The sequence below is a fragment of the Pipra filicauda genome, unplaced genomic scaffold, assembly GCF_003945595.2.
Source record: "Pipra filicauda isolate LSUMZ 115617 unplaced genomic scaffold, ASM394559v2 scaffold371_size1224239_pilon, whole genome shotgun sequence".
Lineage (NCBI taxonomy): Eukaryota > Metazoa > Chordata > Aves > Passeriformes > Pipridae > Pipra > Pipra filicauda.
In genome coordinates, this window is record NW_024104500.1 from 975466 (window position 1) to 988181 (window position 12716).

The window sequence follows — 12716 nt, forward strand, 5'->3', positions numbered from 1 at the left end:
AACTCCCTGACAGGAGGGGGGAGCCGGGGGGGGTCGGGCTCTGCTGCCGGGGAACAAGGGACAGGAGGAGAGGGAACGGCCTCCAGCTGTGCCAGGGGAGGCTCAGGTTGGCCAGGAGGAGGAATTTCTCCGTGGAAAGGGTGGTGAGGCCTTGTCAGGGGCTGCCCAGGGAGGTTTGGAGTGCCCATCCCTGGAGGTGTCCCAGGAAGGCCTGGCCGTGGCACTCAGTGCTCTGGGCTGGGGGACAAGGTGGGCATCGGGCACAGGGGGGACTCGGTGACCCCCTTGGAGGGCTTTTCCAACCTCAGTGATTCTGAGATTCTGCTTGTGCAAAGAATTGCAAAGGCAGATTGTGAACTTACTGTGAGACTTAACGGACAAACCGTTGATGCGTCACATCAGATTTATGATTAAGAGGTTTCCTCCCTGGCATTTTAGGCCAAGGACAGAGACAGGATGTGAGGAACAAAATTACAGATATCTAAAGGGGGAAAGACCCATAATGTCAGATTCTTTGTAAATTAGGAGAATAATACTTTAAGGATGGCTATTTAAAGGCTTATTTGCAAACTGCTCTCTCTCAAAAAGAGAGTTTGAGTGCCTCATAAATATCTGAAGAAATTTCAGTCCATTTGTAAGAGGAAAAGAATCGCTGTATCAAACCAAACCAAACAGAAGTGCTCTGTGAAATCAAGCAGAGCTGTTACAGAGGGCAGCAGAGGAGAGTCCAGCGAGATGCAGAACTCAAAGCGGTGAGATCAGTTAAATAATGGTCCTTTACTAGAGACTGTGAAGCTCATCACCACAACAAGATTTTAAGTTGATGAAATACTTTTTTAAGTATGTAATTGGAATAATGTATTCTCAGGTCCATTGAAAAATAAAGCTGTTTGAGCTCTTTAGTCCTTGCAGAAGGCTGAGTTAGGAAGAAGTCAATCTTCTTGTGTTTTGTAGAAACCAGGGACGGGTTTTCATGTAAGACAATCTTTAGGTTTTTATTTTTTTAAACAGATTTCTAAGAGAGAAATAAACCCTCTGCATGTGTTGGGATTGTGTAGTTATCCTGGTTGCACAGAGAAGTTGTTGACACCCCATCCCTGGAAGTGTCCAAGGCCAGGTTGGACGGGGCTTTGAGCGACCTGGGCTAGTGGAAGGTGTCCCTGCCCATGGCAGGGGGTGGAATGTGATGGTCTTTAAGGTCCCTTCCAACCCAGACTGTTCTGTGATTCCATGAAAAGGTGTATTGCTGGGCAGCTGTGGTGGCTCTGTGTCCTTGTGACTCCTGCCGTGGTGCTCCTGTGAGGGACTGAAAACCTGAAAGAGTTTAATGACTCAAACATTCAGCAGAGGAGAAAAGGATCGTTCCCATGCCAAGGAGATAAGGGGCTGTTAGAAAAGAGGTTCTTTGGGGAGGCTTTGTGGGACCACCATCCAAATGACCAGGGATAGCACTGGAATCCTGGCTGGTGACCTGGATTTTTTTTCCCTCTACCTCTATTTTCCTGTCTTTCCTTCTGCCTTTCTTCTTCTCCTTAGAAGTTTAAATCCCTGTTGCCACGTGTCATTCAGAAAAGTTTAATTTGCTGGCTGTTCAGAAAGGTTTAAATTGTTGCCACCACAGGCCATTCAACCTGTCATAAAGTCGAAATCGTTGCTGCCATAAATAAAAGCTTCTAATTGAACTTTGGCGTTGCTTCACCTTAATTTAGCCCAAGGGTACTCCCAAACTCGGAGTAGGCAGTCCAGGAATGTCCTGTAGGGACCTGATATTTTGCAGCTCTCCCAGAGCAGGTGGCTCAGGACTACCCTGTGGGGACAGAACAGCTGCTCATGGACTTACTAGTCTTGAACACCAGAGAGAAGCAAATCTGTTGCTGCTTTTCCCCTCTCCTGTTTCCTAATTATCCCTTGCAGGATATTTTCCCACTGCTTTCACAACTCTCTCCTCTTCCCATTTATGTATCATTTACTTCCTTCAGTTGCCCCAGTTCTTCCATCCCTTAAGCTCCTCTTTTCCCAGTCTGGAAAAATTCAAAGCAGCTGAAGCCATTGGGGGGGGGGGTGGTGGTGGTTACCTTGGGGGTTTTTTTGGGGGGGAACCTCTTGTTCAGATGACAGATTTGGATTACTAACCCTTCTTTGCATCATCTTTGAGTCACAGTCATGAGGGAAATACAAAAGCTGGTGGATTTGATAGATTTTAGAGGAATTGTTGAGGAGACATCAACCCTCTGGATTGTCACAGGGTTTGTAACAAGATTTTTTTTCCTGGTGAAATCCTCTTTATGTTAAAACTCGTGGTGGTGTCCCAGAAGCTTCCAGGTCAAGCTCCTGGATCACTATAACTGTACAGATGTAATTGAACAAGAAATTGTGCCATAAAACACATGGGCAGACACAGCGGCTGAAAAGTTGTTGCTCCTTGAACTTGAAACTAATCTTTGGTGCAAAGTTACGGATATTTGGCAATTTTTCATCTCTGCTGTGTTAAAACAAAATAATTTTAAATAGCTGATTGAAAAAAACGTACTGGGGCGTTTTTCTCCCCAGGGCTGTAAACCAGTTTGCTGGGGTTAAGATCAGTGATTAATTTTACTGTTTTATCCAAAAAAAAAAGCATCAGCTCAACTTGGGACTATATATTTATGCAGAGTTGCTGTTTTGAAGTGAAGGTGTGAACAATCTTCATGCTGCACTTTGGAATAAATTATTTGGGCCCTTAATACAGGAGGTTACGTGATAAATATTTTAACCCAATTTAAATGTTATGCACCTCCTGACAGTCACAGATTTTCTTCCCAGTTGCTGGTGAACTTCCACAGAGATCATTCCTGGGAGTATTTCCGTGTGAAGCAGACTGGGTAGTGTTAATTTGTCAGAGAACTGAAATTTCAGAGAAGTGTTTATAAACACTGCGCCTGCCAACGCGAGGCACCGCGGGGCAGCGCTCGGGGTGGTTGGTCGTGCTTGACATTTGGGGATTGAGTTGGAGTGTTTTACACAGGGAAAGGATGTGCCTTGTGGGTGCTGGGAATGACCAGAGCTGACTGTGGAAAGCAAGGCTTTGAACCCCAGGGTGGGACACGATGGTCTCTGGTGAGGCCCCGCCTGGGTCACCGTGCACAGTTCTGGTGCCTCTGGAATAGGAAGGTCGTGGAACTGTTGGTGGAGTCCAGAGGAGGCCACACAGTTGCTGAGGGGACTGGAGCACCTCCCCTGTGGAGACAGGCTGGGAGAGCTGGGAATGTTCAGCCTGGAGAGGAGAAGGGTGTGTGGAGACCTCACAGCACCTTCCAGGGTCTGAGTGGGCTACAGGGAAGCAGGAGAGGGGCTGTTCATTGGGAACTGGATCAGCAGGACAAGGGGGAATGGCTTCACACTCACAGAGGGGAAATTTAGGTTGGATATTGGGAAGGAATCGTTCCCTGTGAAGGGAGGGAGACCCTGGCACAGGTTGCCCAGAGAAGCTGTGGCTGCCCCTGGATCCCTGGAATTGTCCAAGGCCAGGTTGGACGGGGCTTGGAGCAACCTGGGACAGTGGAAGATGCCCATGGCAGGGGATGGAACAACAGGATGATCTTTAAGGTCTCTTCCAACCCAAACCATGATTCTAGGAAAAAAAAACATGTTCTGGATGTTGACTGTCTGGCTGCTCCTCATTAAGTACTACCTTTGTCATGGTAAATGTAGTTTTCACATCCTTATTCTGCAAATTCATTTTCTGTTGCAGAGCAACTCAAGGTATAAACCCTTCTTTTTCCTGGAGAACTTTATGTAACTGTGCTTTTTTTTTTTCCCATCACCTTGATGTGTCACTCTTGCTGCAGCAAATTTATTCTGGGTTTGGTTGTTATTTCAGTGCTTTCATTTGTTTGAGGTGAGATTGGTTGCTCAGTGGAGGAAAAGCTCATCACGTTAAGTAGATCGCTGTATGTGATGGGTCTCATCCTCAATTTAAATTATTGTGCCTCGCAAGTGCTGCTTCTGGAATTGTCTGAAACAGCTGCAATGTCAGAGGCAGCTCTTTGCTACAGATAATGAGGTTTAAACCTCTTTAAACATCACTCAAAACATGAAATACCAGAAATCCGAGGTAAAAACCAGTATTTTGACTGTTGCTGTTGTTACAAAAATACATAAAAATGTAGGTTACCCCTCTAAACGTCTCCCTGGTGTGTTTATTGTCCTTGCAGGCACTATCCTGGTTGACAACATGCTGATCAAAGGGACAGCAGGAGGGCCTGACCCCACCATTGAGCTCTCCTTGAAGGACAACGTGGATTACTGGGTGATCCTGGATCCCATCAAACAGACCCTGTACCTGAACAGCACCGGCCGGGTCCTGGACAGGGATGTGAGTCTGGGGGGGCTCTTTGTTTGCTTTCCTCCCCATGGACATCAATTCCTAATTAACCATAACCACCAGACCGGCTGGAATATAATTCCTGCATCTATCTTGTCCCCAGATGGATGTGGACAGAGTTAATTGGATTCTTCATTAGGATTTATTGGGAGCACACAGAAACTTGGCCATGTGTGCAAATACTGTGTGTGGACAAACACAGCAGTAAAGACCAACCAAACAAAGGTGTGGGTTTTACATCCAGCCAAACTTGGCTCCTCTGCTGAATTAAATTTTTATTGTGCACTGAATTATGAGATGTGAGAAGAGCAAAGGATTTGTGACTACTACAAATCACTTACAAAGCTTGACATGTTCAATTGAGAACGTGCTGGTTTAGATTCTTTTTTTAGGGCAGCATAAAATTCATGTGGTACATTCGTTCCTAATGGCATTGAAAGAAATACTGTCAGGCTAAGTTTGACTTTTATAAAAAGAAAGCTGAAAAGCACAAAAGAAATGGGAGTTTTCTCATCTAGGCTAATTTCATTGAAGAACAACACTTTAAATATAGAGATATTTTCTCACAGTGTTGCAGCATTGCTGCAGTTCATCAGAACCTGAAAGGAAAATTGACTCCAAAGTGCTGTAATCAATATGGCAAGGATGCTTTAAAACTCAGGAGTTCTACTTGGAGTGCGGGGAAGTTTGTTTTGTATTAGCTTGATTGATTAATTTGTCTTCTCCATGTGTTTTGAGATCTATTCATAAGTACCAAAAACAACATGCAAATTTTCCCTCATTTCCATTTTGAGCTGAAAAAGAGCTAATTGAATTCAGCTGTTCTTAATTTAGTTTTAATTCACAAGCTGTTCTCAGATGCAGAGCACAGAGTGGCACAGTGGTCACGGTGGCAGAAGCCTTGTGGTGCCTCAGCAGAGCTGGCACTTGCTCGAGCACCAAACAGCAGCTGCTGGAACATGTTTGGCCTTTCAGTTTTCATTTGAAGTCAGAGCAAAAAAATGAGAGCCTGGAATGGGAGGTGAGGCTGAAGAACCACTGTAAGAAATGCAGGGTCCCTTCTTCCTCAGCCCACGGAATCCTGCACATCCATATGGGGTCAGGAACTGGCATTAATCCCCGTTAGGTCAATGCTAATTCTTTTTCAGTGCCCCTTTTAGTGACAGTTCTCTCCCTCTGGGGTTGTTCACCTGAGCTGCTTGACCTGAATCTTGCTTTACCAAAAGGACCTTGCCAGATTATTTGAGTTCCAGTATTAGCAACAATCTGAATCAACTCACAGATACTTCACATCCTATGAATTCACAACCACTTTACAGTGATGCTCCTTGCCAGAAGGAGACTCAAGTCCAGAGGACAATTGAAGTGTGTACCTATATAATTATATATAGATAATAATGTGTTTAAATTGGTATTTAAGGTATTAATTCCTCACTTTTTGCTGTGAACTTTTAACATCTTATCCCCGGTACTGTGTAAAATTACTCCTTTGTGGTTATTTAAGTTTAGTGGGCTATGAAAAGAGAATCTGGGATTTGAGGTCATTTAGGTTTTGGGTGTGAGCCCCACTGTAGATCTTCCATGGGCTCAGTGAATTGCTGGAACTCACAAGCCAAAGAAAATGAAAGCAGCCCTCAAAAACCCCAGTGACTGAGAAAAACTATGAAATGGGCTTGATTAATATGGCTCTTTTGGGGCCAGGGGGAAGTGGTGGGTTGGCAGTGCTGGGTTAACTGTTGGACTTGGTGCTCTTGGGGATCCTTTCCAACCTTAATGATTCTAAGATGCTGTTTCCAGCCTTCAGAACCAGCTCTGTGCTCACCCCCAAAATGCAGAATCATTCAGACTGTAGGTGGTTCCTTCTTTCGTTAACAAAAACCCCCAAATGTGTTTTTCTCATCTTTCAAGTTAAAACCAGGTGAAACTTTGTGGTACCAATGGAATTGGGGGGGTTTATTAAGTCAAACCTTCGGATTCAGTTTTTATTACAGAGGAAAGATATATTCTCTGATTCACAAATGGTGCATGTACAAGCACATTCAATATATTTGGATACTCTTCCCATTTTTCTCTCTCTGCTGATTCAGTTATCCTGTTCCTGTTCCTGTGTTTTATTACCTTTCTTGAAAGCAAATCTTATTAGATTCCATTGATTGATTTTACTAAGAATGGCAGTGTGTTTTCCAAATAAAATCAGATAAAAAGAAAATTCACGACTTTACTTCCAAGTACTTAGGAAGGGTGAATAGTGATAGTTCAGAGCTGAAGGTGCCAGGAGCTGCTAAGAGGTGCTGGAATGATCTGTCCCCAGTGTCATAAACAATTTGTGCCATTGTACCATTATGTATTTTTTTTTGCCTATAAATGCCCAGACTGATGAGAGTTTGTTTAAACACCTGATTTTAGATCTAAGCACTGACCCAGCAGAGATTGTACATCTGTGGAAGGAATGCTGGTCCTGTTTCTCTCATATTTCATCAAAAGCAACAAACTATTTTTTCCATGTTCTTGTAACAAAGACCAAATCCAGAATATCAAATGGTTATCAAATATCTATTTTTTTAACTCATTGTATTTTTCTTGGGCATGGCTAATAAATCTAGATCTACTCAGTAGTGCTTAAGCTTATTAAAGGCAGCCTAAAAATTCTTGGATCTTACTCAGATGAGTAGTAATAGACATTCCAGCCTAAATTTCTATGCCCATTCATCAAGTTTGGGAGTTATTTGTATTTGAATATTATGATGTTCACTGGAATGAAAACATCAGGAGTCTGGGTTGTCTACACTGAAGGTTGTTTCTGAAGTATTTGTAAATGTAAATGGGAGAAAATTGGATTTATTTCTGGGTTGACCTTTCAATTGGAGATAAGAAAGAAACAAGAAAGTCATTGGAGTGAGTCTGGAGGAGGCCACGGAGACGCTCTGAGGGCTGGAGCCCCTCTGCTCTGGAGCCAGGCTGGGAGAGCTGGGGGGATTCACCTGGAGAAGAGAAGGCTCCAGGGAGACCTGAGGGCCCCTCCCAGGGCCTAAAGGGTCTGCAGGAGAGCTGGAGAGGGACTGGGGACAAAGGATGGAGGGATAGGACAAGGGGGAATGGCTTCCCACTGCCAGAGGGCAGGGTTAGATGGGATATTGGGAAGGAGTTCCCTGTGAGGGTGGGGAGGCCCTGGAACAGTTGTCCGGAGAAGCTGTGGCTGCTCCTGGATCCCTGGAAGTGTCCAAGGCCAGGTTGGACGGGGCTTGGAGCAACCTGGGCTAGTGGAAGGTGTCCCTGCCCATGGCAGGGGGTGGCACTGGATGCTGTTTCTGGCCTTGCATTCCCGTGCAATGCAAACCATTCCAGGATTCTCTGAATTCCACCATTCATAAACCAAGGTTTCCCACCCGCGGCATCTCCTCGGGATCTTTATAAAGGTGCATTTTCCCTTTCAGCCCCCGGTGTCCATCCAGTCCATCGTGGTGCAGGTGCAGTGTGTGAACAAGAAGGTTGGCACCATCATCAACCACGAGGTGCGGATCGTGGTGAGGGACCGCAACGACAACTCCCCTCAGTTCCAGCAGCAGCGCTACTACGTGGCCGTGAACGAGGTCAGAACCCCCCAGTCATCTTCCCTGTCAGTGCTAAACCCCGGCTTCCATTTGAAAACCCTCCCATTTGAAAACCCCATAAATTCAGTCGTTTTCAAGTCCCTTGGATTTGTGTCCCTTTAGAATCCGAAGCTGGGCCTCCACGAGTGAAGCGATTTCTGGGACATTAATGCAATTTTAGCTGCCAAGGTGGAAGTAAAACAAACAGGAAGTAAAACAGAAAGTATTTATTTTAGGAAATCCCACAAAAAACCCAAAGTAAATAGTTCAGAAGGATTTGTTAACAATATTGAAACTTGGCAAAGTGCAGGTTTGGTTTATTGCTGCTTCTCTTTATTAAATGATGTCTGTTGGAAGGAATTATTTTGCTTTATATCTTTATGGAGCAGAGAGCTGTGGATTGGACTTCTCTGTGTTATTTGAAGGCAAAAAAAACCCTGTTTCTATCTTAGACTGGTACAGCTTCATTTCACTTTACAGTTAAGTGTCTTATTCTCTTAGGGCTGGAATAATCTGCTAATAAGCAGTACAAAGGATCTCTGTTTTCGGTGTTGGTATCTCGGGGCTTTAGTACTAAGAAGCAGAAGTGGAGACTTACATGCAGCAGTGGAAATATCCAGGCTGAAATTATGTGGAGAATGGAAGGTCTTGTGCAGGTGAAGACTGAAAGAAGTAGAGTTGCTTTTTAAAAAAAATGAAGCTGTTAACTGTCTGTGTGCATTGTGTCCCCGTTGGGGTTTGGTTTGGGAGGCAGGACTGACTGCTTTCATGTTGTTTGGTTTGAATATAGTTGATTTACTGTTTCAAAAAGAAATCTCCTAGTTTTTTGTGTTTGGGAGATTCAGGTTTTTGAGGTGTCTGTGTGTTGTTCCAATCCCCAAGTGTGCAGCGATGTGCAGGACATCCCATTGCCCCCAGGAAAGGAGTGGGAGAGTTGGTTGATGGGTTTAACCCAAAAGTGTGCAGAAAAATAATCCCAAATCCACACATTATATTGAAATAGAGATTTGAGATAAGGATGTGCAGGCATCTCAAACTTCCTGGTCTCCTGAGAGGTGACACCTTTTAAAGTGAGACTGTTTCCCCTCAGACAGAGTTTTGGCCATCCTGGCTGGTGTGACTTACACTGGAATGTGGAGGTCCCAAAATACCACTGTGGGCACACCAGGAAAGTCCTCCTGATGCTTGTACGTGGTTTTCAAATTGGCCTTTATATGGCCATGGAATTTCTCTGTTTTACCCGTTTCTGGAATGTTTCTGGTCTGGAGTAAAGGCAACATGAACACGAGTCTGAAGTGCCTGTGTGGGCTGTGATCTAGGGCCAAGATCACTTCCAAAACCTGCATAATTTTGTGAGCAGAGCTGAAGGCTGGCAGTGTGTCAGTGCTGTCATACTGAGGAAACAAGGATTTTCCTTAATTAGATTGAAGTCCGAAAGGCTGAGTGAGAAATGCCCCACTCACAATTGTTTCTGTTATTGAGCAATGTTCCCTGCAAGCATTTATTTGCATTATTACTGGGCAAAATGTTGCTCTTTCCACCAGCTGAATCCTGATTTAATTAATATCTTAGGTTCATTTTATCCCTGTTCCACCTAGAACATCTGACATGGCACCACTGTGCCCTTGAGCAGCACTCAGGGGGTTAATGCTCCCATTAATTAATTAACAGCAAAAAAATACACAGAGCATCTCAGACTTCCTCAAAGGTTTTAATGAGTGATTAATTTGTTTTAATGCTGCTTTATTCTGCTCCTAATTGGCACCACCTCTAGTGAATTTAGGAACAGGAATGCACTGGTATAAGGGATTTAGTGGTTGTTTTTTGCTTCTGTTTTTCGGTTGTTTGTAAACCAAAAAGTGCAGAAATGCCTCTTTCCTAAGTAACATAAATCAAAGGACAAGTAGATTTTATTACATTTTGGAGAAATAGAATGGTTTTTATGTCAAGTCATCTTTATATTTGAACTGTCCACACCACAGTAAGATGAGTTTGTCACAGAAGCAGAGGGTACTGGTAATAGCAACATAAATCCTGGTTTCACACGTATCTTTTCCCTTTGCACAGAAAAAGACATGGTTTAAAAGCAAACCTGGATTTTTCCAGAAGGCTTAGAATCAGATGGATGGGGAAGGGTGGTGTCTGTTCCTGTTTTATACCAAAAGGTGTTTCAGTTTTTATATTTGATTGGAATAACCCAGCACAGAGTTAGACAAAAAGCTTTCCTAAGCCCATGCATTTCCTTGGTCAGTGGCCCTTACAGATGCTCAAGGAAGAGCATAAGGATTAGGAAAAATGAAGTGGTGCTTTCCTAATGAGTTCCCCAGATTCCAGTCCCTGGTACCTGTAAAATCCATCAAACCAAAGGCAGTGTATGCAACAACTTCCTCTTGCCCAGTTGCTTGTGAACATGTTGGTCCCTCCTTTCCTTCCTTGCTCCAGGTGCTCTGGAGCCTTTTTTCGGCATGTTTTGTCTCATACCGTAATTCCTCACTCTGCTGCTTCAATTATCTTCACCTGGCTCCTAAAAATCCTGAGAAATCTCAAGACTTGAATAGTGTCTGTGGAATATTCTGGGTGTTGTCCAACGTCCTGTAGGGACTTCAGTGTTTTCTTCTGTCATCGCCACACTCGGACCTGTAGGAGACCCCCAAGGAAAGGGGATCCAAAATTAAATGGTGCAGAGAAGTTCATGTTCCCCTCCAGCAGATGTCTGGGTTGAAACTGTGGCTTTTACATCCAATTATGAGAATATCTTTACATGTTTATTGAGGAAATACTTTTTTTCCGGAGGATTTTAATCGTTCCATTAAAAGTCTTCTTCAAGCCAAAGAATGAGTCTCAGCCGACTCCAGCTGCTCTCCACAGCATTTTGAATCTCCTCATGAAAGTAAAAACAACTTAAGGTTGATGTCCCCATTCTTATGATAATTAGAAATACTCTGCAGAGTTATTTCCTCGGCTCTTTGCTTTACATATTTTTATTTATATGAAAGTATCACATCATTATTCATTTAGGGAAAAAAATCCTGACAGTGACATCAGCCTGAGGCTAAATCTGACTGGATGTATTAGTGACTTGAAGATAGGAGTTATTGCAGTATTAAAACAAAGTTCTGGAGCTGGGGTGGAATTCAGAAGAATTATGCAACTAATTAAAATTCCACAGGCAAATCTATAGCATTGCTGCAAGGGTTTTAAATTTATGTATCCTAGTGTGGGGATTAGGAAGTAAAATCTTGTACTGCTGAGGCACCATTGTGGTTGTCTGTGTTTTGTGTTAAATACAACTTATCTTGATAGTTTTTATCTGAGCTGAATGCAGCTCCATTTCAGCATTGCCTGGGTTTCCTAAAACTGACTTTTTTGGTCTTAGTTTTTCCACTTACCTGAGTCCTACAGAGGTGTTGGGAAACCCAGGAGCTTTTAATACTGGAAATGGTAGTGGAGTGACTAGAACACTGTTGAAATCAGTATCATGTTATTAAACGTGCATGACTGTAGAGCTGCTTGGAACCCAAAACTGTAGGGTTGGTTCGTTTATTGATTTTGGGGTTCTTCTCCTCCCCCACCCTTAAGTTGGGAGAGATGGGAATCCTTTGCAAAATGAGCGTGTTTCTTGAACTTCAGTAATTTCCAAACTTTGGCTTTGGGCTGTTGAGAATTATAACTTGTGCTGAATTTTCATTTCTTGTTGTGTAATTATTGCTGTCTTTTTCCTTGTGGTATGGAAATAATTAATCTCTGCAGGTAGACATCATCAAAAGAATGTTAGCTCAGAATGATTAACTGGAAATCTTGCTTTGCTCTGCTCTTTGGGGCCCCTGTGAAAAATTATTCATTTTTAACTTTGTAAATAGCCAATAATGGGAGAATTCATTTTCCAAATGTTTTATGGAAGAGCTGAGCATTCCTGCCCGCATCTAGACTTCTAATAGACATCACATTGAGGGAAGTTTTTAAGCATTACAGCTGCAGACTGTGGACGAAGAAGATGTATGGTGTGCATTTCCTCTCTGTTTGTTTAATTGCATTCTTTTTGAAATCTTCCTTGTTTCTTGTCACCGTGGTTCTTTTTCACTGGGTTGAACTCCCACAGAGATGATTCTCCTCAGGCTGTCATGTACACTCAGATAATTGTTTCTTTACAATTCCTAATGGTTTATCTTGCAGAAGGTAAGACACTCAGCGTGGTCAAACACTTTGCTACATAACTCCAGTGCCTTTCTGTAGGAGACACTAAAGGTTCATAGGGAGAAACAAAATTCCACTCTTTAAGTAAAGAAATCTTTCCTGATATCCCACCTGAGCCTCCTCTGGCTAAATAGTCACATTTTATTAGGTGAACTGAGTTCCCCCTTGTTGTTCCAACAATAAACTGACAGAAATCCCTCACAAATTTTGGGGTAAAAGTGTTATGGTAAATGCAATAGTAAGAAGTGATATTGCTGGCTAAGGGTAAATCATTGTAATGCTGAGATCTCAGTGCAAAAATATTGTGTGGCTTTGAATGCTGAGGGGCCTCTCTCAAATGATTGGAAGTGGGTTTTGAAGCATCTAGTTAAGAGCTCATCTGAATTTTTCTAAAAGCTGAAGGAGTCTCTAATGTGAGATCTTGAGCAGGCTGGAAAGAGGAGTGGAATGAGGGAGTGGTGGGGATTTTTGTCTCTGTTATTTCTAGTATCACTTGTGTTGCATAAAGAAAATGTACATTAAGTGAAAAGCTGCGTGTCCTGAAGGTCTGCACATCTGTAGTCAGTTAT

General features: G+C 43.2%; 1 protein-coding gene across 3 annotated transcripts in view; it reads left to right on the plus strand.

The window, feature by feature from the left end:
- PCDH15 (protocadherin related 15) overlaps window positions 1-12716 on the plus strand; it is a 692202-nt gene that overhangs the window by 462786 nt on the left and 216700 nt on the right. For all 3 annotated transcript variants that reach the window (XM_039384770.1, XM_039384768.1, XM_039384769.1), the window contains 2 exons: window positions 4194-4354; window positions 7798-7953. In XM_039384770.1, coding sequence (XP_039240704.1) covers window positions 4194-4354; window positions 7798-7953 — 317 coding nt within the window. The remainder of the gene's footprint in view (window positions 1-4193; window positions 4355-7797; window positions 7954-12716) is intronic.